A 26,034-nucleotide genomic window follows, 5' to 3' on the forward strand; every position below is an offset into this window, starting at 1 on the left:
CCAACCTCTTCGTGTCTGCTAAACGAAGCCTCGATTTCGCGACACGATAAAAATAATTAATTAATCAAATGTGTGGGTGAAACGAACCTTGGCTCCGCACCGAACCCCCGAGGATGCTGCGTTCTGATCATCCCACGCACTGTTTCACGATAATGGTTGATCGAGTCTTGTTCAGATGCACAGCGAAGCAGCACTCTTCTACTTTCAGACATTGTATACGTCTTAAATTTACTCAGGAGCCTGTTGCGGCAGAATACTGCACTGAAATTTAAAATTGTGCATATGTATGTATACATGCACGATCATTGATAAGTGATTGTAATACCCTCACCCCCCCCCCCCCCGAAAAATTTCTGGCTATGCCCTTCATCGACAGCAGTGAGCCCAAACCTACTCTTTCAGCCCACTGTTGTCTTTCTGCCTGTAGTATTTATTACTTATACAATACTAGCACAGTGGTTTTATCAAAATGTAAATATTGACAGGCGTACTTGCAGGTAAAAAACTAAGCCAACAGATTTGGAAAGACAACAAAGCTAACCTAAATAGAACCTCCCTGTCTGGTATCATGTCTCAGCAGTTGGGTGGGCTCTCATGCATACAATGAACAGTAATTGCACAGGTTTGTGCAAGTCATTGTGCATTCTGTTATTCAACAAATCTCTTGTTTTACGCACCCATCGTGGTGGTCTAGTGGTTATGGAGCTCAGTGCTTGAACAACAGCACAAAAGACAGGAGCAAGGAAGAAAAGACGTTTACAACGCTGTTTCAGCCAGCTCGCCCAGTCTGCCATCCTACTTCAGTTATAATGCTTGACTGCTGACCCAGACGTCGCGGGATCGAATCCTGGCCGTGGCGGCTGCATTTTGGTGGAGGCGAATTGCTAGAGGCCCGTGTGCTCAGATTAAGGCGCATGTTAAATCCCAGGTGGTCAAAATTCCCGGAGCCCTCCACTACGGCGTCCTTCACAATCATATCCTAGTTTTGGGATGTAAAACCTGAACAATTATTATTATTACTCTTGTTTTACTCAGCTAAGAAACCAGGTTTAAATTCACAACAATGAAGTGTATTGCCCAAGAAACACTGTTTTAGCTAGGCTATGTGTGCTTACAGTGCAAGCATGTTGAAGCTATGTCACCCATTGAGACATTCTTGTTGAGCACATTACTGGCATGCCTCGTTGGCAGGCATGAGTCCTGTTGGGGGTCGTAAATAACAGCCAGCACAAGATAGCGTAAATACTTAATTTTTGCATAGCAATACTACGAAAGATTAAGTAATGCTTTGTCATTGTCTATTGCACTGGTGTGCAATGTGCCAGAGCTGCTGCACTGTTCATTGTTATCAGGCGACCCATAAGATTCCCCAGGCTTTTATATCTCGCTGATCTAGAGATTCTTTTTCCTGGATAACACCCTAAGATCACCACTCATGCCTAGTTACTGAACTTGTCATCATTCTTTAGTTTCTGTAACAGCTGGTATATTTATCCTCCTCATGTGCTTTCCAATAAACATTGAACTGAAAGACCACGAACGTGAAGAGCCAAACATATTGCATATTGTTTGTGTCACAAACATGCATAGCAGATTCCTGCTGCAGGCCCATCACTTGAGATTAGTGGCTCCCTGCTGGCCATGTATGACAGCCTGGCATCTGAGCTGCGCACGGATGGCTCCTCCTGCCCACCGCCTGCATGTCGGCCGCTCAGCTCAAGCTCAGACTGCTCCTCATCCTCCTCCTCATCATCATCACTCTTGCCTCCTGGTGTGTGCTCAAGAGAGTTTATCTTTCTTCACTGGCAAGGTAGTCATAAAGATGAACAAAAAAGGAAACAGTGACAAGTGCTACTGACAGATGAGCATCACTATAACAAAGTCATTTCGGACACAAAATTGCCTTTGTGAGTGGCACGTGGTAATATGCACATAACGTCACTAATGTAGCTTCTCACTAGCACTGAAAGCATGCAGCATTGGTGACGACAGTGTACATCAAATTTGTTACGCTAGCAATTTTTCACTGAATTATCACTGTGGTTGATTTGTCGTCCAGTGAGAGATGAACCTGTTGTGCTTTCACAATTTTGTTTACCAATTTCTCAATGTGCTGCGTATGATGTTGGTATGGTGGCCATGACGGTATTGGCACAAACCATCTCTACACACGCTTGCTGATGTCACTGAAAAGGATGTGCACTGACTGAATTGTGCATTACCACTTCCTGGTTCCGAAGAGCGATGTAGTTACCTGCTGGAGCTTCATTGCAGTTAGATTCAAAAGGCATTTTCAGGAAGACCCAGCACCTTTAACCATCAGCTATACTGTGTAACGTCTCAGTTTTTGGTGGCCTATCTAGGCAGCCATTTGCAACACCAACTTCACTACATCTGGTGCTTGGATGGACGTAGGCTTATGAACCATTGGCATGACTTTACTTGTTGTGGTGCATACCATAGGCACCATTTGCCGGAGCAGCTGTAGCACACGTGCTAAACAACCGTACAAGTGGCATCAATTTGCCGAAGGTTATGTGATAACAATAACTAGTGGTGGCACGGTGCCCCATCTTGTCAATAGCCTTGTGAAGTGTTTCTTAAGTGCTGGAATACATTGCTAAAATTGCACAGTACTGCCAGAACCATTGTGTTTCTGCCCTCAACCTTTACGAAATATGGCTGGGAGCTGACCTGCGTGGTCGGAGATGACTCCCTTGTGCAGAACAATGCTAGATACCTCTGTGAGTTCTGTTCCTTTCAGGACTGGGCGGTGTGAAGAAGTCTTATCTGGCAAGTGTCGAGAGCCTGGAAGACGATGTTCCTGCAGCGCTTCGTGGGAACCGAACGCTCTGTCGCACCGCATTCGCCGACGCCAGTGCTGTGGCCATGCACAGAAGCCTCCTCGGCCATCCCCACAGTACGTTCCACTGCAGTGCATGCCTCTGAACAAAGCAATCGCTAAGCTCCATATGCCATTCTTACCAGCAAGAGGACAATGTGAAGAGGAAATAAAACACAGAGGAAAAAAAGAGAAAGAATAAAACAATTCCAACCTAGGTTCAACTAAGATTTTCTCACCAATATCAGTGTGTAATAAAAAGTAATATGCTCATGACGCGAGGTTATTCAAAAGCCAAATCGAACTTTCGAAATAGTGTGTCAACTGGCTGAGGGAGTGCATTGCAGCTGGCTTAGGCCACACGCTTCAGTTTGCTGCGTTTCGCTCTGACCGTTGCTTGAAAGGCCACTGAAGTGAGCATCATCTGCTCGTAGGATTAGTGCCAAAGTGATGACTGCAGAAGAGCTTGAAGAACACTGTGTGACACTTTGCCACAAGCTTGGCAAAGTTTCACATAAGCTACGAGACATGGGCTTGTAGCTGTGCCATTGAAACAAAGGCGCTATTTGCAGTGGGTGGGCCAACAGTTCCCTCATCCAAAAAAAAAAAGCACACGTCAGTCGGTCAAAGATCGACGTGACCTTGGATGTGTTCTTTGACTGCAAAGGCATTTTCTGTGAGGAACTTGCGCCACATTGTACACGAGGAAGTCCATTAGAAGATTCTAGTGAGTTCGAGGGATGCAACCCTCAGACTTGAATGTTGTGTCGTGGCAACGCGCCACTCCTTGCCTGCAGCTATTCTGCAGAACATTCTCATTATACCCTGTCCACCATATTCTACGGCCCCAGCATACATTGAGGAAATACAATTCTGCAGGTGTCTTGACGTACAGTTGTTGCATTGCAGTTGGCCCCGACCAGCCGAGCTACCTGGATCGTGTTCTGCTGGAGGTGGTGGACACAGAGAGGACGTATGTGCGTGACATTGGTGCCATTGTAGAGGTCAGTCTCCCGAACACGCTCATTTTATATCTACCACCACACTTTTCTAAGCACTGAGGGACTTGACGAATTGGTTGTGGCAAAAATTTTTCAAATCTGTAAAATGCCAGCAGAGTTACAGGGATTTGTTGCACACTCTAACCACCTCTGTTATTTTTTTAACATTTGAGGCAGACGGACGTACTGAGTTCAGAGTGTGACATGCTGCACGCAGCTAAGCCAGCGATGACTGGCTCCTTGTGACAGTACCGCGCATTGTGCCAATGGGCATGTCCTTCCCTTCGTCTACGTAATTTGCCTACAGGAGAGTGAGTGATATTTGGCTCAAGTGTTCACGGGAGGCTTGACGTGACTTTTGATTGGCAGCATTTCCTGACTCTGTGTTGCAGGGCATCTTTCCGAGTGCTTGATTTACATGTGTTGCGATGCACTTTAGCCTTTGTTTAGGCCTTTTGAGTGATCTGAGCACTGTTTGTGCCCCGGTCTGTGATTCTGGGGAGACTTGCGCTGCTGCAGGTGTTCAAAAAGCATGCACCTCCCAGGTGCTCACTTGCCAGCTGGCTGCCCCCGGGGCTGAGAGCGAGGCCACAGAATTACACTGTGGCCTTACCAGCTTAGAGCCTCGGTCACCGTTGGGCTGTCAGATGGGATCACGAGGCGCAGCTGTTTTTCGAAGAAATGACATTGTTGCACTGCATGAAAGAGCGGCACATTTCACGAAGGGCAACCAATACTATATGCGACGTGACCCACGATAGAGTGAACACGTTAAGTTGCAGAACATTCTCAGAGGCGTAATACTATTCGCCTTTGGAGTGCTGTGCTGTTTCAGCATAAGTATATGACTTTGTGTCTTGTCAAATGAATTTGCTAGATTTGTCGTCTTGCTTATTGTGTGAATGATAAAGCACATTGGTTGATCTAGTGATTTCAATGCCCGAATTTTTTTACCAGCACTTCAAAGCATCTTTGTCTAGTAAATGCATCAAATACCCTAAACTGTCTGCGGAGTGCCAGAAATTTCTATTGCCCCAATAGTAGTGGTTGCCAAAATGCAAACTGGTAAACAAAACTTCACCCAACCTTGGCATGACCTTGTCAGTGGTTCCATGTGAGACACTTGAGCTAGGTTTCTTGTGCAGAGAAGCTTGAAGCAATATTGTTTCTTTTCAGGGCTACCTGAAGCCGTTGTCACAGCTGACTGACAGCAAGATAAAGCCAGAGGAACTGAGGAGTCTGTTTGGCAACATTGAGCGCATCTGTGCATTCAACAGGTCAGCTCACCCTAGCTGTTCTCACTTAGTTTTTTCAATAAAACTGCTCTGACAGCAGCCAGCTGGTGGGTGCAGAAAAAAGCCATTCAACTCCCTTCATGCTGATTGTTTCATTAGCTGTGGTTGTGTAACCACAGCTGTTTCAACATTGCCAAGGCTTAGCTTTTTTGCTGTAAAAGCAGTAAAAGACACTAAAGAGAAACATTTGAAAATAGTAGTTCGCCATATGTGTTGATATAAAGACGTGCTTTAGCAAACAGCATGAACAGGGATTTGAGATTGTTTCACGCAGGTGCAGTGAGCTCTTTAGCCACGCTAATGGCTTACTCTGCAACGTTGCAAGGTGCATTAGCCGAGGACAAAAGAGCTCATTTTGCCTGCTTGAAACTCGTTGAAGCTGGCAGTGGTGCACTCCCTGTGGACTGCAAAGCCGTTCAAATGAGCCTTGTTCCAATAATCGGTGTTTAAATTAAGGTTTTCTTTTTCCTGCAGTGGGTTCCTGGCACAGCTGGAAAAGTGTGGCTTTGACCCAGTGTCCATTGCTCGATGCTTTGTGGCTAACAGCAGCGGCTTTTCTGTATACACAGAGTTCTGCACCAGCTATCCAACGTGAGCACTGCATTCATATTTTCATTATGCACAGCATGTCATATAAAAGGTTCAGAAAAAATTGTCACCGCATAAAAAAAAGCCGACCTTCAAGTGTTGTCTTTGCACAGTGTTTCACATTTGCAGTATAAGTAAATGCATCATGAAATTCAGTGTTATGGTGCCCGTGATTCAAATTCAAATTTTTTATTTACCAGACAAAACTAGAAGGCCGCCAACGCTAAAAGCCGTGAGAACGGCTTGACAAAGGCCCTGGTGACCTGTACATACACATGGCAGTAGTGCGGAAATGATTAGAGGTACATAAAATGCAAGTACAACATAAAACATGAACAATACCTACTAATTCAAAGATGATTTCACAGCTGAATCTTTTTTTTGAGATACATATTATAAATGTGTAATAAAAAAAAGGGTTTCCAAAAATCAATGTACATCGTGCATAGACCATCGTATACATTGTCCAAAAGCACACATATATACATTTCGTGAAACACATACATACATATCGCTAATATAATGCACGATAACAAGATGTAACATGATACAATGTATTTATACACTAGACTAAACTATGAAAAATATGAAATAGACTATGAGAAAAATTTGTTGCGCATGTTCCTATGGCGCCAAAGAGCAGAAATGAGAGTGTAATTGTTTCTTGTTGCAGGTGATCGTACTTTCGTGCGTGTTGTGGGAACGTTGTAGGCCAAGGCTTGGTATTTATATGTAGTGCGGAAACGCGGTACGAACCAAATGTCTGTGTTTCTTGTGGGAACTGTAATAACACGATGCTCTAGGCATGACAGTCATCTAATGAGGAGCTCCCTATTTGAAAAATAAAGTGTGTGCAATACGCGAAATATATAAGGGTTGTCAGCTCGAATTATATTGAATTCTTGAAAAGCTTCACACGATTCATTCATCAGATATTTTAGAGGAGTGCACATTGGGTCCCATTAGTGAAGCATATTAATAGTGCTATGATAGCATAGGTTGGATCCCATGCCTAGTTTTCAGTGCTTGTTGAGCAGCCCTTCCCGCTTCGGATGGGACTGCACTTTCAGCTCTGTCATTGGATGAGCAGCGCCATCACCAGCCATTGCATTCTTTTTAAGATGGCAATGAGCACACTAGAGCATTGCATGGCCCTCATATTATGGTTCAGGTGTAATACATCAGTTTTTGAAAGCTTTTACCATCTCTTATTTCAAATGAACTGCTTTATATCGATACCATCTTAAGCTGTGTTTTTCAAATGGTACACTATTTTGTTGCGGTTAGGTTGATTGTTAGACCACACTTCTTTAACTAGTAAAGCAAGCAACGGCTTTGTAAACTAGAGGAAGCATTTGAAACTAGTTTTGTGAATGCCATCCACATACAGTCGAACACGGATATATCGAATTTTCGGCTATATCGAACTTGTAAATTATCTAGAGCTGTGCAAAAGCAAAATTTTGTGTGTTAAACGAATTCGAATATTGAAGTGTGAGTGCGAATCGAATCAAATATGTTTCGAGTAATTCGAAGCAAAATTGCAGAAAAAAAAGTTGAGAGGATTCCTAAGCATATTGTTATGAGATAGCAACATGAAAGTGTTTCTTTTCGCTAGGTTGAAACGCAATGTAGAGGCCGAATTGTATGTGTACATGATTTGGTGCAACCAAAGTGTTGCCGACAACACTTCACACGTGGTAAGCATAGATGCCATTTCCTCAGCCTCTCCTCCTCTTTCAACTTCTGTGGAAGCCCAACTGATGTGGAGGACGAGGATGTGCTCCCTTTAAAGGGACACTAAAGGCAAATATTAAGTCGACGTTGATTGCTGAAATAGCGGTCCAGAAACCTCGTAGCGCTGCTTTTGTGCCAAGGAAGTGCTTATTTTGAAATAAAATCACGTTTTTAGTGGTCCGCATCGCGTTAGCGCGCTTCAAATCTCCCGCCTGAAAATACGACTCTCATACGTCACTGCTGCCGTGCCCAACGTTGCCCGCTTTTACTGCGCGGCCGCCGACACTAGTAGCAGCCGAGCGGAAGTAGCGGGACCCACAGTAGCAACAACGGCGCTGCGGCAAAAACTTGCTCGGATGGGCACATTGAAAGCCGTCACCAAGTTGCGGTTGGTCTCGTAATCCTCAGTACGAAAGTGCAGCGAGCACACACGCAGACTGTTTAGCACACTGGCGCAATGGCATGACACTAAGCCACTTCGAGCGTAAGGGTTCATTCCGCGGCAGCCAGTGAAAAGACACACCGGTTTCCTTGCTGCAGCACTGGCGTTGTGCACCATTCGGGCATCCGGCAATATCACACGCATGCGGCATTTTGTCGAACTTTCTGTCAGAGCGACTTTCACGAACGCGCAAAACACACACGGCAGTACGTGATCCCGAAACTACCACTGAGACGGGCGAGGCACAGTTCGGCGAAAACGGAACCTTTGAACCACGCGCGCCGTTCCCCATGGCAACGCCACGGAGGTTTTGTTTTCCATGAATCAAGCGGAAACGAACAAACAGCATTTTATTACGTCTTTTGATGCTCGGAATGTTCTTTTTTTACTGCTGCTAGTTTGATTACTAGTGATTTATTGTAGGCCGACTTCCCTACGTCATCGGGATCACTTCGAAAATGTCCCACTCGTGGCGCTCATCATGTGATACATTTAGCTTAATTTCTCGGTAAGTAGGGCGCTGCTGTTGATAATATTGCCGTTTTAGAAGTTGTCATACATTGGGCTTTCACTCTGACATAAATTGTTATTTGCCTTTAGTGTCCCTTTAAGTCCGGAGTTCTAAATCTGCCTCATAGACATCGATATATAAGAACACCTAAAATTTTGGATGCTAAAAAGCCTTGGCGTGCGATTTTTTGGACTTCCTGCCCAAATTTCAGGTCCCAAACAGCATTAATTGAGCCCCCACCTCTGCCACATCTTTCATCTCCATGTTGGAACCAGCATTTTCTTGAGTTAATACACGTGCGACCGTAGCGGAGCTTGAAAGGCAGCTTTTCCGCAATGCGGGGTTGTGATGAGGTGAAGCATATTGAAAATCTAGGGACCACTTCTAATCGGACGTTGACTGGGTCTTGGCTATGTTCGACCGTAACGGAGCTTGAAAGACAGCTTTGCCGCAATGCAGGGGTGTGATGAGGTGAAGCACATTGAAAATCTAAGGACCACTTCTAATCGGACGTTGACTGTCTCTTTGCTATGTTCGACCGTAACGGAGCTTGAAAGGCAGCTTTGCCGCAATGCGAGAGTGTAATGAGGTGAAGCATATTGAAAATTTGAAGGGGTCACTTTCAATCGGACGTTGCCTGTATTTGTCTTTGGGAAGTTCGAATAGTTCGAATAGTAAAATTCCAGTGCGAATCTAATCGAATAGCAAACACTATTCGAAAAATATTCGAAATTTCGAATATTCGCACACCCCTAAAATTATCCCCTTGAAAATCCTATGTAAAAGTATAGAAATTCGCACGTCTATATCGAACGGTATTTTTACCTGCCATTGGATATATTGAACGCCGCGTGAGCTGGAAGGTGCGCTTCAGCGCTCGCTGAGCCCCGCGACCTTCATGGCACCGCGCCTCAGCCGACACTTGAAACGCTCGAAAAACGTGAGGGTGAGACGACTCGGACTGTACTCCTGCTGGGTGCGTTCTCCAACTTGTGGAATGTCCTTTCTTTTTTCTTTTTTTTCTCTCTCTTTCTCCTACGCTCTCTGCGTTACCGTCAGCTCGGAGAGCAGGAACGAAGGAGCTGGTGGCCTCCTCCTTTCGCCTTTTCTTTCTTTTTTTTTTTGTTGCTGTTTTGTGAGTTTTGACCAGCCAACCACAGCCTGCCCTTTTCGTATTTGCTTAGCCAACCACAGCTCGCGCCGTTCATGCATCGCTACTGCCCTCGCAGGTAGCCCGGGCGCCCGTGTAGCCATCGCCGCCATCGCGACTGATCGCGAGTGCTTTGTTGGCGGAGTTCACTTCCGTGAGTTGTCGCATACCACCGCATTCCTCTTTTGTGTGCGTGCTCCCCTACGAGCTCAAAAACATCGAGCTGAAGTTCCTGCTGGCCAACACGACAGCGAAGCTGCAACCGCTCGACCAGGGCATCATCAAGTCCTTCAAGGTGGGCTGAAGGTTGACCTGCTTGGTGCCATTCAAATGGTGACGGGCGCCTGGCGAGACGTTAAGACGGACACAGTGGCCAACTGCTTCCGGAAGGCAGGCTTCGTGACGGCGGAACTTGCGGAAACCAGTGAAGACGGCGACGACGAGCGCATAGACGACACATTTCACGAGTTGTCGTTCCTCTTCCCGGCTGCCGTTCCACCCGAAGTGTCTGCGGACGATTTTGAGGAAGCGGACTGCAATGTTCAGGTTGTTGCGAGCCTCGCTGACGAGGACATCGTAGCTGCGGTCGCAGGGGCCCAGGATACCCAGGCCGACAGCTCAAGTGGCGACGAAGATCGTCTGGACGAGGCGGCGGCTACACGCACGTGCTCCGCCACTGAAGTGGCGGCAGCGTTTGGCTCGATTTGCCGTTTTTGCGGCAACATGTGGAGTGAACCGGGCTGTCGCACCTGGACAGCCTCGATAAGATCGAGGCCAGTGTCTTCAACTTCATTTTGAAGACAAAGAAGCAGGCCAAGATAAGCAATTTTTTTTCACGCAAATAAAATATTCTGTTGCATCGTGTGTGCGGAATTAGTTGTCATTCTTGAATGCGCCGATTGTAGGTGATCGTCCACCACTGGTAAGGTCTCCGGGCCTGTATTTTTTTAGGGGCGAAGCTCCTTAAGGCGTGGGTCGGTCGTCCCCGATGTATGTAGTTGTAGTAGTAGGTAGCCACCTCTAGTTTAGTTCTTGGAGTGTTCACTAGATGGCGGTACTTGTAGTTGATGATGAAAGATGCGAGATGTTATAATAGAAATGATGTCACATATGGCGCGTGTCATTGGTGGAAGGCAATCGTTCGGCGACGTACGCTATGGGGCGCGGTGTAATAAAACCCGTTCGCTGTTGGCATGCGCTTGGAGTCGCCGGATGGACAAGGCTGCAGAGCGGCGAGCGCGCAAGGCGGCGGCAGCGCGCGCTCTAAGACAGAATCCCGATGTGCGAGCCCGCGAGGGACATTTACTCAAGTGTTTCACTTTTAATTGTGGGGCGAATTGCGCGGAAGAGTTTCACGGTTTACCAATGATTCCTTCCGGAGCTTCGCCCCACTCATCATCATTCACCCCGTGAATATGCTGTGATTTTTTTATATAGAATTTTTCATATATTGAACTAATTTGTGATCCCCTTCGAGTTCGATATATCCGTGTTCGACTGTACATCGATGGAGTTGGAATAGCATGATGCAGTTTTCATTGTCTTGTTTTCAATAGTTATTTCAGCAGCAACAGTTGCATTAATTTTACAGTATGAGCTGCAAAGCTTTTACGCTAGTGTAATGTCTGCATTGTGCCACTTTAAGTCTCAGTGATCTGGAAGAAGCGATTGAGATATCAAGGTGAAAATTGCAACAGTTTGAAAGAAGCTTAATCAAACACCATTGTGTTTTTTTTTTCCTTGTTTCTTTTCTTGTGTAACACCTGAAAAAGACAGGATAGCTTCATTGGTTTCATGTCCGGATGCAGATTCCATTGTCTACTTTCGGATGAGCTGGAAATATTTTCTTTTTTCAGTATGGTCTCGACTCTGACCGAACTAGTTGGCAAAGCAGAGACAGCGGAAATATTTAAGGTAAGTACTGCTGTCCTTGCTACCTTTCCTCGTGCACTGCAAAGAGATAGTCGCTGCTTTAAAGGGACCCTGAAATGGCTTCGGCAATTTTGTACAAACACGTTGAACCGGTAAAGCAAGTCCCAAGGATCATTTGCAGACCAATTTAAGCTCTCTGCATCAAGTGTTTAATTACGAGACTTCAAACATGCGAATCGCTGCAGATCGCAGTGGCACAGCCAAATGAGTATTCAACTTCCCGCATCCTTCCTACCTAGCATTGTTCCACATGATACCAGTGGCGTAGCCAGGGGGAGGAGCTGACCAGGCTACAGCACCCCCCCCCCCCCCCCCCCGCGAAATTTTTTCGTACTGTCATGTACCGCCGACCAAAACAGCCACCTGCGCTGAAAATTATCTGGATTTTTTCTAGAATTCCTTTCCACGGTCGAAAAGACACTTTGGTGCGAACATTCCTGATTTGGGCTGGCTGTCCTCGCTACGCCCATGGTGGCCCTGTAACTGGCTGCCATGCTGGCTGCGCAGCGCATGGCCATCAGAAATACCCTGCAGACAGAGGCGTAGTGCCATGGATTGCCATTTTGTGGCGCAGCAACATGCTGATTAACGGGTTCCGCTCCCACGCTGAGCCGTGCTGCCGCGAATGAGTAGCTGTTGTTGACTAGCTGGACGCTCGGGATTGTGAGTGCACCGTTGCGGCGGGGACATCTTGAACTGAAAGGATTATATTGTGCTAGCAGAGGGCCCAAAAAGGGGGTGGTCATCTTTGACAGCTCTCCAGGGATGTTTCGTTCTCTTGCCCCTGTACGGAGAGCGGGGAGTCGTTTTCAACAGTCTTCATCTTTTTCACTACTGCCCCTCAAACGCGGGAGAAAAGTACAGTACTTCACAGTAAGCCCGTTTCGTTGCTCTGAAGGACCCTTTGCAGGAAAGTTGCGGCGATAACACGGCACCGCACTATGTTCCTTAGGTGGTTTGTGGCCTCCGCGATTAGCTGCAGTTTCTCAAATGAGTGCCACAAAAAAAAAGAGTCAGAAAAAAGAAAAAAAAAGAGGGCCTGCTCGTTGTAGATCAGCAGGAGAGAAAACATCTTCAAAAAACACAGTGTCGTAGTTGTGGCTTTTGTTGACGGCACTCGCTGTGCAGACTACGATGCCCACACTATTTACAGTGCAGACCACTTATAACCGTAGATCGGCAAAAAAATTGGAGCTCACTCAGACTCACTCAAGAAATAGATTTGCTCTGAGGGCTCACTCAGACTCAGACTCAGACTCACCAAAATTTTCCTCAACCGGACTCACTCGGACTTAGGCTCACCAACATATTACTCAGCCGGACTCACTCAGATTCAGACTTACAGCTTCACCTGAGCCTGAGTGAGCCTGAGTGAGTCAACTCATGAGTCTGTTGGCGTGACATTAGCTTTTTCGATCATGTTTGCAATCCTATTTAACCCCAATATATCACATAACTGGTGCTCTACGATACGCCTTTTGATCTTGTACCTTCAAGTACGAGTTATCATCATATATCACATGTCAACATTAAAAAAAAGGGCAGGAAGTGAAAGATGGAATCTTGTGATGAAAAAATCCGTAAACGGGGTGGGTGCTCGAGCCGACATTTCGACAAGTGGACTTGTCTTCTTCACGGCTGGAACTGATTTTGTTAGCTATCGTGTGTATATGCTTTGTGCCCTCTCCACCACAAGGGATAAGGAGAGGACAACTGCCAGAGTGGGGGTTGGGGAGGGGGGGAAGAGGCCGCTGTGACGAACTGGGTGAGTCATAAGGACTGCGAAAGAAACAAAGAAAAGGAACGAAAAGCGGGGGGTGAGAGAAGAGGGTGCACGTTTCGCTGAATGATGGTCAGTGGAAGCATGTGGCACTTTAACAATAGTAGGTTCGAAATTCCTAGAAGAAGGGCTTCACTCTCATTGGTTTTCGGTGTGTATGTACCATACCGAATAGATTCAAGAGCCCCCTTAGAAACGTTAATACCTGCTGGCTGGAGTGTATTGAACTTGTGAATAAGGTATGACTGTATATTTTCTGTCTCTTGGGGAACGCAAGTTTGACTGAAGTATGTAAAGTTTGAGATCGTCGGAAGTTGTGACCTGCTACATTAAAATGCTGTGCCGCTGCTTTGGGTAACTTCTTCGCCGTGTCCGCGCGATTCCCGTTTAATCTAACATTAACGGGTTTTTCCGTTTCGCCAATGTACCGTTTTTGACAATATGAACATTCGATCATGTAGATAACGTTTGAACTAGTGCAGGTAAAACTAGATTTTATATGATGGATGTAATCACTTCCGGTGCTTTTAACTATAACGTCATCTTGAAGGTGTTTACAAGTCTTACATCTTGGATGAGAACAAGGTGTTATGTGGGCAGTAGAATGAGGATTTACTTTTGCGTGCACTAACATGTCCTTAAAATTTCTACTGCAGCGATACACGACCTTTGGCACTCCGGGAAACACTTTTCTAAGGCACTCGTTGCTTGCCAGTGTTGGGTAATACTTACGGAGGATATTATTTACGTTTGGTAGCGCATTTGAGTATTTGGTTATAAATGCTGGCGGCTGGTTGGGCTGTGCTACGGGGACCCTTGGAGCTAGTGATGATTTCCTGTCTAGTTGATATGCTTCGTTGTAGACGTTGTTTAGAGCACCTTGCGGGTAATTTCTTTTAACTAATGTTTCCTTTAGGTTGCTTAAGTGGTGAACGTAGTCGCCGTCGTCGCTACAGATCCTTCTTATACGCCTCGCCTGTCCTACAAAACAAGGGGTATTTGTACGACAGGCGAGGCATATAAGAAGGATCTATCGTTAGTGAAAACAAGAGCATGGTTGGCACATGCATCTCTCGAATGGTGGTTCCCGATTCGATTACAATGTCTTGGACATTGGGTGCACGCCCGTGAAATCGAACAATCGGTACCGTTCAGCACGCGAAATTTCAGTCACGATAGTTTCTGTGTAATGCGCATACCTCGAGGTGGCCTGAAACGTAGTCGGTGAATTTCCGCAATGGCGCTTTGTTTTGTTTGCTTTTTTGCTGTGCGTTCATTTCGTTGGCAATGCGGGTATTTGGCGGTTAATTTTTGAACATTCGGAAATCTAAGTGGTTGTAAGTGCCCCGAATTGCATGTCTCGATTATCGGACACGCGAGGCTACATGCTCAACACGTTTTGTGCAAGTGCAGCCTTTGAAGAAGGTTGTTTTGGTTATAGTGTGGTACCGCTTATAATGCGGATATTCGTGACTCCGGAGACTTACGTTATAAGCGGTCCATGCTGTAAAAAGCAAATGACACTGCCGGAATTACATGATGGTGCTAGCGACTTGATGCAGGTCTACAAAAGGTGACGTCACTGCCTCGGTAGTGCATTTTCGGGGGGTCACACATATTTACAACTTCACAGAGGGGATTAGGCGGCACTCACGAAGCCTTCTCTGAAAGGCTGCATTGTTGAGTTGTGCAAGTTGTGTGCGCAAGGGAGAAATCCGCGGGGGACACAGAGGAATTGCGGATCACGTTACCGCGACGTTACGGATTAGTGAGTGGGCGTGACCCCCTTGCACCTCCTCGGAGGACATGGGGACCTTTTCCCCAACAGGACAAACGATCCCTCAGTGGTGGTGGATATAGCGGAATTTCGGGCTGTTGTTTGGCCACATTGTTGCACTTGCTCCTGCAGAGAGCGGCAGTGGGTGTCCAGTCTGCAGCTGGTGAAACGGGCAGTATGAGCCACCAGAGTAGTCTCGTAACACTGGTCTCCCCTACCGTGTCAGTGGGGGACATTTTTGGGGAATTCCCCTCGCGAGCGGACGTCACAAGGCTCCACCTTTATCCCCCGAGGATTTGTCCCCCGTGTGAATACCGCATTATGTTCAAAAAGTTGATGTGGGATCTGCTTTCCCGAAAAGGAACATGGCCGGGAGGGAGATACTCCTTTGTCGTGTGTCACGATTGCCATTTTCGCGACCCGGCGCCACGCCGATTAGCGTGTATCCACACGACGGACTAAATCCGTCTTTTCCACCGCGGACGGCGCATCACGTGACCCCGCATCACGGATTTGTGCCATCCATGCCGCGTCCGCGGACGGCAAATGCCAAGCTCTTTTTCGCATTCGGATTCGCGCGGAATAACACAACAGATTTAGCCGAGGGTGCCATTATAGGTCTGGCAACAAGCGCTGCTCTTTTTTTTTCGTTTTGTTTTCTAGATTTAGCCGACGAAGCCGCATCACGGTATCATGTCGTTCTATGCGGGAACCCACGCACGACAGCAACTGAACAAACTCCTCTCTTGACACTCGTAGCAGCCTCCTGTATTCTTCGGTGTCACTGACCCAAAGCTCACGGTACAGTTGATGCTGCATACCCAGATACTTGTTGGCGATGTAGTCCTTTTGCCAACAAGCTCTTTTTGCAGGCAACAAGAGTTCTTCATTGTCTAATTCTGACAAAACTACAGCCATTGCAGCTAATGGTCGCTTTCTTTCCAACTCCATCTTCAACTTAAAAAAAACTCTGCGCCATAGACGGAGACATAAAAACCTTCAATACTTTTGCTAGCGATGAATGTGTTTTAGACTTTCAGGCTGCTCGTGCCATCTAGAGAAAAAAGGAACAAGCAAGCATTCGCACATTATTATGACCTCTGAGATTTGGTAGCACGTACTTGCGCTATCGCAGATCACTGAGCTCATGTTCTGCCAATAGCGGCAGTCGCTAAGCCTACAGCTCTCAGAAAACGCGTACGGCACTCGGAAACAGTACCAAATTGTCATGAATACGTTGCCGGCGAAGCTTGAGAACACAAACCTTAAGCCGACACAATCGTCAGTTTGGGACTAACAGCCCACGCAATGCGCGACGAAGAGCTCAAAGATTCGAAATGGGCAGCTCTCGCTTCAGACAGCACCGCCATGTTTTTTTTTCTCGGGCGCGTCCGTCTACTCGCTTCGTCCGTCGTCTGGATGTGCTTCACAGCCGGGCGGGCGGCGGAACGATCGTCCGTGGAAGAGATTTCCGCGGAGAAGTCCGTCGTGTGGATACACGCTTACCGGACCCCGCGCTCCTCCGCTGACTGGCAATACCGCTTGACAAGAGAGCGTTGTCTTTAGAGCCGAAGGGGTGTTCTTCTTGGAACGTTTGCCGCTGACGTTTGATCCTTTGTACCTGTACTGGCGGCAACGACAGGGTTGTTGAAGGCCGCGATGTAGACTGCAGGACGCACCGGCTGATTGCCAAGGAAATGGCCCATGCTCACGGTGAAAACAGGAGGTGGGCAAGCCGTATGCCATCACCTTAACAGGTTGTCATCCTTACTCACTTGAGTACCCTCCCGTAATTAAAAAGGTGCGTGGTCAATACATTTTTAGGGCTGAGTTGGTAACAATAAAATGTGCATGATTGGACCCATGTGGAGGTCCCTTTTCCTTCAGGAATAGAAGCAGGAGACACAAAGGGATATCGCCCTGCTGATCAGTCTAGTTACTTGTCTAACACGGTGTGGAAGCAGATGAGCAAATATCTCTTCTGGAAGTTTTTAGTGTGGCTCTGTATTGGCTGGCCACCTAAACTTACCCGTTCGTCTAGTTGAGACGCGTAATTAACATCTGCAACATAGGCATTGGAACTTCAATCTCAAGTTAGCTCAACCTGCCTGAGATCCCCTTGAAGCACTATAAGATCAATGTTGAAACTCCACCGACATCGTAGTCGTGCCTTACCTCTCTGTGACTTCTCGCATCCGATCGTCGGGGACTCAACGCTTCCAGTCATCGCACGTATGCCTTCATATGTTTACTTTCGAACTTCCACATCTTTAGCTACTGTTAACTCGATTAACATCCGCTGTTAACCTATATGCATAGCCTGTGTTAATGTCTACTACTGTTTGTTAATTGTGTAATACTTGCCTCTTGTAAGCTGATTGATTGATTTTATACGCATGTTAGTTCTGTTGGGTTTTATGGCGCAAAAATACGTTAGTTTGCAGTGTTGTACTGCTGAGATTCCTTGAGCTGCGATACCACTAGATTAAAGTTATCACGTAAAGGTATTTAGAGTGTCCTTATGTCAGGGCTATAAAATGATGAAACGACCGTGTGCCGCGCGGGCTGGGAATGAATAAAGCATTCCGTTTCCATGAGGAAATCGCAGGTGCAAGATGTACACATCTCATTAGATGCAAAAATCTTCTAAAAGACGGGTGAATTCATGATTGTAAAAGGTTTACTCCAATTTAACAAAACAGTTATTAACAAAATGACATAGACGTTTTGCCACATATGCACCCATGCACACCCCTGCGCAGGACATAGCTTCGACTTAAATCGATGCAACGACGTTGACTCGTGAACGAAAGTGAGGCAAAGGAGAACTACTGGAATCGTGGTTCATTTGTCTTAAACCATCGGCTTGCAACAACAGCCGCGGCCACCTACTGGATGTTTACAAGGATGTATGCGACACTGGTCGATCTCCACTCATTTATTGCCAGTGTATATATATACTGAGAATGCCACCTGCATAGGTGGCGAAACTAGGCTCCCGAGAAAAACTGCTCTGCAGTTGCATCCGATGCAAGAAGACTCGCCAGCGCTCTTGCAGACTGCTCGACTCCTTGGCTTGTCGGACGCTAGCTTTTGTTTACTTTTGAACTGGTGTTAGTTAGCTACTGTTGTGCATATGCTTTTGAACTGTTAGTGAATTGCGATTCGAGTGCTTACACACACACACACACACACACACACACACACATATTCTATATATATATATATGTTGACATGCCAGCCCCCCTACCCCCCCCCCCCCCCCCCCCGGAAAAAATTTCTGGCTAAACACTGTCACGCAGCTCCGACGTGAGCTGCGTGACAGTGTTTATCTCGATGTTTCTCTTCTTGAACACCATGTATTGCCGTAGCAGCATTGTGTAATGCTAGTCTAGCAATTGGTGACTTGCAAAGTAGTAACATTGTTTAAGGCATGCAAGGCAATGGGCAGTCGGAGTCGCTTCAGCTCGTCGGTGCAGTGAGCATCGCTGTATCCGATCAACACCTGTAGGATCCGTGCATCTGCGGTTGTAAGTTCACCTCTGAAGACACAACCACTTTGTCCGAGCTTATGCTAATTGGTGATCGTTCTCAAATACCTTTTTGTTTGTCTGCACACTTGTTTGCGGATTGTCGGTGTACAGGAGAATAAAAACGGCTGGTAGTGTTGCGGCATCTTCATTATAAACCTTTATAAACATATATTTGTAACATTTTCTGAATTCCTCGTTCACGTGGGTATATCCCCATCAAGGTTCGACTGCATTCTGTTTATAAAGGCGGGGGGGGGGCACGTGTGTTTGAATCCTGTGTAGGCACGCCAAACCTCGCTGCACCACAGCCTGCCTCTGGGATCCTACTTGCTGAAGCCTGTGCAGAGGATTCTCAAGTACCACCTCCTCCTTCAGGTGAACATTGTTTGGACAGGCTCTCCGGTGTCAAAAGATGTGCTTTACTGCACAGTCAAGTGTAGTGCACCTAGCATCTGGTCAATGACAGTGCATTAAGAGAAAGCAAAAGAAATTTCCCTCCCTTTTGTTGGCATGGTTTACTCCCGTGCTCTCACGAAAATGTCACCCCATGCTTGCCAGGCGTGGGAGCCAACGTCGTTCTTGCTCATAGCGGCACTAATTTAAGAAATGACGGCACTTGGTGTTTTTGCTAAAGAATGGTTTTTGCTGACTTCTGTTGGCGGACTCTAGCTATTTCTTTCACTGGCTGTACAGCAGTGCTATTGCATTCCCGTCAGACAAGAATTCTGCGACAATTATTTTCCTTTTTTCATTTTGGAAATGTGCACAGAACATACTGAAGCACGTGGATAAGGAGAGCCCAGGCTACCCTGATGTGAAGAATGCCCTGTCTGTGATGACAGGCATAGCGTACCACATCAATGACATGAAACGGAGGCACGAACATGCAGTACGAGTGCAGGAGATACAGTCACTCCTTTACGGATGGCAGGTAAGCTGGGTTTATGAGAACAAGATGCGTGTTTGAAGGGGGCGGTACTTTTCCCCTCTTACCTGTTGTATTCAGATACTCACTGCATTCTAAAGCACAATGCTTTTTTCTTTGTCATTGGCTGTCCAGCTTCTAAAGTTCAAGTATTGTTGAAGAAACTAAATGCCAGGAGTCTACATGGCCCAAACACCACAGTCGCCATGCTGCCATTGCCATAACTCAGTCTTTCCTTTCACCCTTATCTACACCTACGACAAAACAGAAGCCAGTTATCTCTATGTTGCACAGTTCTAACATTCTCTTGGAAATCTCGTGCAAAAGTACAGTTAAACCTGGATGTAATGAAGCTATATTTAACGAATTCCTGGATTTAACGAATTTTTTTCATTCCTAAACTGCATCCCCATAGAAGCCCATGTATTTTTTACCTCCATGTAACGAAGGCATTTTGGCAAATGACCTGGTTGTAATGAATTTTCCAGGCTCATGATTCATTATTTTGAGCAGTAGATCTGCCGCAAATTCGGATAAATAATGCGTAGCTTTTGCAATTGCTAAAAAATAGGCAAGCGGCGATCGCGAGAGGAACGCATGTGAGCGCAGTGGGCCAGAGTAGTTGATTCGGTGATGATGATGATGAAAGCCGCCCCTCTGTGGCAGTTTTTTCCCCTTTTCTTTCGCTTACGCATCGTGACACCAGGTGTCGCTGTTGTGCGTATCTGACTTTGTTTGCTTTTTTTTAGGCTTGTGCGTATTTTGTTGTCGGTGCATCGTGTGTGAGTAGACGCGAGGTGAGCCTTAAAGGGGTCATGAACCACTTTTCAGAGTAATGATCTAATGACCTCATTATCGGAGTTTACTGCCTCCCGAATCGATTGGCACAAAAATTTCTCGAATCCGTCAAGAACGAGTAGAGTCCGGGCGTTTGGCGCACGCTTTCAGCGCTTTCTCTGTTTTCTTGTCCCGACGAGTGCACTGGAAGCTACACAGGGAGGGATGGCACGGGGGAAAGAAGTTACGTCAGCACACGTCATGAAATGCGATCGCTCTCTCGCTGTGATTCGCGTGCGCGACCGTGTAAAGTTAGCAGACCGAGGAGTGTGGCGCTGGCAAGTGGCGGCACCCCGTGGCAAGAAGCACATCTGATCTGAACGCCGCTCGATTTATGTCGGCTATTGGCCAGTGAGGACCTTATGTCATTTGTGATGCGGAGAAACAGATACACGACGTCAGCTGGCAGGCGCCCTGCCCACCGATGAGAGTGAGAACCGGCCTCTGTTTGAAAAGAGGGTGCCTGAGAAAACAGCAACTTCGCGCTCTGCTTGTAGCCTTTATGCGGCGCATATGACTGCAATATTTGGCTGAGCAGTTCATAGCCGTGTCAGCTTTCCACAGGATGTGTTTCTTCAACAAGCCCAAGGGGTGCTTCATGACCCCTTTCAGAATCGGAATCATTTATTTCGGGTCAAACAAAGGGATGAGTGCATCATTAGTATATACAGTCAAACACGGATATATCGGTCCCACATATATCGAATTTTCGGCTATATCGAACTCGTAAATTATCCCCTTGAAAATCCTTTGTAAAAGTATAAAAATTCGCACGTCGATATCGAACGGTATTTTTACCCGCCATCGTATATATCGAACGCCGCGCAAGCTGGAAGGCGCGCTTCGGCACTCGCTGAGCACCGCAACCTTCGCGGCACTGCGCCTCAGGCGACACCCAAAACGCTCGAAAAATGTGAGGGCGAGAGGGCTCGGACTGTACTCCTGCTGGGCGTGTTCTCCAACTTGCGGAACGGCTTTTTTTCTTTTTTTTACCTCTCTCCTACGCTCTTCGCGTTACAGTCGGCTCGGAGAGCAGGAACGAAGGAGCTGGCGGTCTCCTCCTTTTGCCTTTTCTTTCTTTTTTTTGTTGCTGTTTTGTGAGTTTTGATCAGCCAACCACAGCTCGCGCCTTTCGTACATCGCTGCTGGCCTCGCAGGTAGCCCGGGTTAGCCATCGCCGCCATCGCGACTGATCGCGAGCGCTTTGTTGGTGGAGTTCACTTCCGTGAGTTGTCGCATACCACCGCATTCCTCTTTTGCGTGCGTGCTCCCCTGCGAGCTCAAAACATCGAGCTGAAGTTCCTGCTGGCCAACACGACAGCGAAGCTGCAACTGCTCGACCAGGGCATCATCAAGTCCTTCAAGGCGGCAGCATTTGGCTCGATTCGCCGTTTTTGTGGCAACATGTGGAGTGAACTGGGCTGTCGCACCCGGACAGCCTCGATCTTATCAAGGCCAGCGTCTTCAACTTCATTTCGAAGACGAAAAAGCAGGCCAAGATAAGCGATTTTTTTTCACGCAAATGAAAAATTCTGTTGCATCGTGTGTGTGGAATTAGTTGTCATTCTTGAATGCGCCGATTGTAGGTGATCGTCCGCCACTGGTAAGGTCTCGAGGCCTGTATTTTTTTATATCGAATTATTCGTATATCGAACTAATTTGCGATCCCCTTCGAGTTCGATATATCCGTGTTTGACAGTACAGGAGGAGGTCCAATAGTTAGAAACTGAAATGGGACCTCCTGTGCATGATAAAATGGTAAATAATACAAGCAAAATGGCAATACGTAGGTTTAATACCGACAAAAGCTAATCTTATGCAAGAAAAAAACTAACCCGAAACCAGAGTTACCAATGCATTGAACAAAATACAGGCCTAGTCAGTGTGGCCTGGTCAGTGAGAGTAAGGAGGACAGGGTGGGAGATGTTTTCAAAATGAATAAGCAGTAATGCAGTTTTCAAGATAATAAAACAAAGAACAACAAAAACAGAAATGCAATAAGCAAATAACATGAAGTCTCGAAAAAGGATACAAAAGTGCGGGAAGATAAGAAAACAGAAAAAAAAAAACTACAAAAGAAACACCTAGAGCAGTGAAGAACCAGAGTTAGACGAATCTAACAGAAAGTGCTTGAGTTCGCATCGAAACCTATGAATTCCAAAAAGCAAGCGCTGAAAAATGTAAAGTCTGCTTGCCGTAGTTGGTGCGAGCGATGGGTAAAATAAAGTTATTGTTGCTTGCAAATCTAGTATTATTAGTATTAACGAGGGATGTCCTTGGTATTATGGATACAGGAATATTATTTTGTAGTTCCTTATAAACAAGAATGGCGAGGTTATATTTATTAAGATTGGACACACTTAAAATATTATGAGAATGCAGTAAATGACTGGTGTTAACACGTGATGAAAACGTTATTAGATGAATAGCTCGGTTTTGAATGGCTTGTAATAATGTCAGTTGACTGTTGTACGTGTTACCCCATGATTCAGTGTTGTAGTTAATATGTGAATGAATGAAAGCATAATAAAGCGGTATGAGAGTAGAAAAGGAGAAATGAAATCGAGTTTTGATAAGAGCGCGTATACCATAAGCCATTTGTTTTTTTACATTAGACACGGGAAGATGAAATTTAAGGTGGCGATCAAGTTCCATCCCTAAAAATGTACAGTGATCAACTGTAGAGATGATGTGATTGATGGTAGAAATGGATTGAGAAGGATCGAACGAATGCTAATGCGAAGTAAAAATGACGAAATTGGTCTTATTACGGTTAATTTGCAGCATGGTATGTTCACACCACGTGCAGATTTTCAAAAGATCTTCATTTAGCTTACGTGTTAGCGTAGATATGGAGTAGTTATAATTAAATATCGTCGTGTCGTCAGCATATAGAATACAATTAGATGAGGAGAGGCTAGTCGGCAAGTCATTAATATAAATTAAGAAGAGAAGAGGACCTAATATAGACCTATGTTAGTAGTTGCTTCCTTAGAATAAGATCCAGATATATCAACGATTTGTTTTCTATCCTGTAAATAACTGCGGATGAGGAGCAAAGGTGGACCTGTTATACCAATAGCTTCGAGTTTTGCGAAAAGAATGGTGATTAATAGTGTCGAAGGCCTTAGACAGGTCTATGAATACGGATGCTGCAAATTCACCTTGATCAATCGCCTTTTTAAGGTAATCGGTAAGTGTTATAAGAGCTAGATTTGTTGAAAAGCCAGAGCGAAAGCCGAACTGATAGGGGGAAAGAATATTAAATTGATTTAAATATTTTGTGATCCGCTTCTCGATTATTTTTTTGATAATTTTATTTAAAAACGGGAGAACACAAATGGGTCTATGATTCTGTAACAGTGTACGATCACCTTTTTTGAAAACAGGTGTGACGTGAGCGCGTTCCGAGTTCACGAGGGAAAACACCCGATTTAAAAACCAGGTTGATGATAGATGAAAGAACGTGAGCAATATACTCTGCAATCATTTTAATGTGGTGAGCTTTAATGTTATCGAGGCGAGCACTCGTGGCTTTAAGGGCCTTAATTATCGAACTTACTTCATCATTACTAGTCGGAAAAAGGAAAAATGAGTGAGGTAGGCGGTCTAAAGACATTTTACAACATGAAGCGGACCCAGAGGCATTATTAAAGAAGGCATCACGAAAGGCATTAGCAATATCTAGCGGATTGCTGTATATGATGTTGTTATGAAAAATTCTCGATATAGCATACTGGTTGCTGTAGTTAAGATACGAGTTAACAATTTCCCATTTCTTCTTAGCGTTATTACCACATTGAGCAATCTTTACTTCGTTATAATTTCTCTTCGCACTCCTCAGCAGAGCGGAAAGCAAATTAGAAAATTTCTTATAACGGGCAAGTAATTTAATATTTAAAGGTTTTTTTTGTTTTTTTATACAATTTTTCTCGAGACCGCATAGCTGTCAGAAGGCCATCTGTAAGCCAAGGGTTTTGCGGTGATGCTATCTTTTTTCTGCATTTTTGTTTGTGAGTATGGGAGTCGAAATACGGTGAAAGCATAGCTAAAAAGTGAATGATGATTGAGGAGCTGGCTCGGACATAATCGGGTAAACCGTGAATGCTCCGTCCAATTCCTATACTGTCATATAAAGACGTCACACGTTGTTATAGTAGCGATTGTGGTCAGGTTGTCGTCGAACCACAAGCGGTCGCAGACCTTGCAGCTGTGGCCGAACGTGTGGTCGAGGAAATCGCGCTTGAAGCACGTGTCGGCGCCACCAACTTCAGGTAGCAACCGCTTCCGGCGCTTGGTTGCTGTATCCCGCGCCCGTACTTCTTCGAGGTTCTCTTGCCTCCGCTTCCGTGCTGCTTTGGCTTCGCGCGCTTGTATCTAGGGGTCCGCACGGCGCTGACGTCTCTCTGCGGCCTCGCGAGCTCTTACCGCAGGGTCTTGGCGGCGAGCCTGCGCTGCTGCTGCCTTGCGAGCCCTCCGCTCCACCGCCTTGTCTTCTTCGTTCATGTTATTATTATCGAAGGAAGGAAGGAAACACTTTATTGGGCCAGTGAGTTTGGGCCCCTTACGGGCCCTGGACCACCACACGGCCATCACATTGCGCCTATGTGTCCAGACCACGCAGGGCACCCCGGTTCACACAGCCAAGCTGTACATCCAGATCCTGCAACGCAAGGAGGGCCTCCCGTGTACTGCTGCCCCTGCGGGGGAGGATCGGCAGGGCAGCCAAAGAGAATGTGGTCTAAGGTGGCGGGCGACTCTCCACTGAGAGTGCACTCCGGAGAAATGGGGCGGAAGTGGGATAGGACTTGAGGGGTGCATAGAGTTCGGGTCTGGAATCGCCTTCAAATGATTTGGTGCGAGTGGGAAAGGTGGGGGTGGGGAGGGGGGTAGAGGCGACGGGGAAGGCGTGCTTGTTGGGTGAGTTCAGAGAACATGTGTGCCTGCTCTCTCGAGAAATCCCGGCTGGGGTCGCCATTTGCCCTGATAAGAAGTCCTCAAGCTATGTTATCGGCGCCCTCATTTCCGGGATTGCCAGAGTGAGCCCCGGCACCCACACGAGTTCAATAAACCTATCGGAATTTACGGAACACACCTTCAATATTTGCCATGCGGGAGGATGGACGCAACCACGGGCAAAGTTAAGAATGGCTGTTTCTGAATCGCTAAGTATGTAAGTGACATTGGTTTTGGCGATTGCTAACGCTATCACTGGTATGAAAAAGAGGTAGCCCTCCTGCAGGAAGAGGTCACCAGTTTGCTAGTATCAAAGCACACTGCCGGAGTGGAGCGAGCGCCGCATGCTACAGTTGGCTATGCTATATGTGGTTTTGCCTGCGTTAATGTCATCATCAAGGCGCTCGAAGAACAAAAGGAAGATGACTTCTCTTTCGCGCAAGCTGCGCCTGTAGCGGTCGCCTCTGGAACTAAGGTTATGCTTACGGCGCGGGACTTTGCCCCAGCTTAAGAACCTGGCGAGCAAGCTCCTAAAACTGTGAGAAAGCTTTTTGGGGATCATTGCATGACAAAACTTCCGACCAGTCAGTTTCAGATAGGTTATCCATGAGCATTTGTTTGTAAAGTGTGAATGTGTAATAAGTAGCGTTCCTTAAAGCTGATTGATTTTGGAAGCGTAGAACAATAGGGTAATGATCAGTAATGTCAGTATTGACAATTACAGCGTC

General features: G+C 46.2%; 1 protein-coding gene across 1 annotated transcript in view; it reads left to right on the top strand.

Moving 5' to 3' along the window:
• The window catches only part of LOC119374356 (uncharacterized), a 43,550-nt gene that overhangs the window by 1,107 nt on the left and 16,409 nt on the right, over positions 1-26,034 (top strand). The window contains exons 2-9 of the mRNA XM_049411078.1: positions 1,607-1,771; positions 2,765-2,920; positions 3,752-3,846; positions 5,020-5,120; positions 5,613-5,729; positions 11,423-11,480; positions 18,871-18,963; positions 19,358-19,519. Of these exons, the coding sequence (XP_049267035.1) occupies positions 1,607-1,771; positions 2,765-2,920; positions 3,752-3,846; positions 5,020-5,120; positions 5,613-5,729; positions 11,423-11,480; positions 18,871-18,963; positions 19,358-19,519 (947 nt within the window). The remainder of the gene's footprint in view (positions 1-1,606; positions 1,772-2,764; positions 2,921-3,751; positions 3,847-5,019; positions 5,121-5,612; positions 5,730-11,422; positions 11,481-18,870; positions 18,964-19,357; positions 19,520-26,034) is intronic.

The sequence above is a fragment of the Rhipicephalus sanguineus genome, chromosome 11 (genome assembly GCF_013339695.2).
Source record: "Rhipicephalus sanguineus isolate Rsan-2018 chromosome 11, BIME_Rsan_1.4, whole genome shotgun sequence".
Lineage (NCBI taxonomy): Eukaryota > Metazoa > Arthropoda > Arachnida > Ixodida > Ixodidae > Rhipicephalus > Rhipicephalus sanguineus.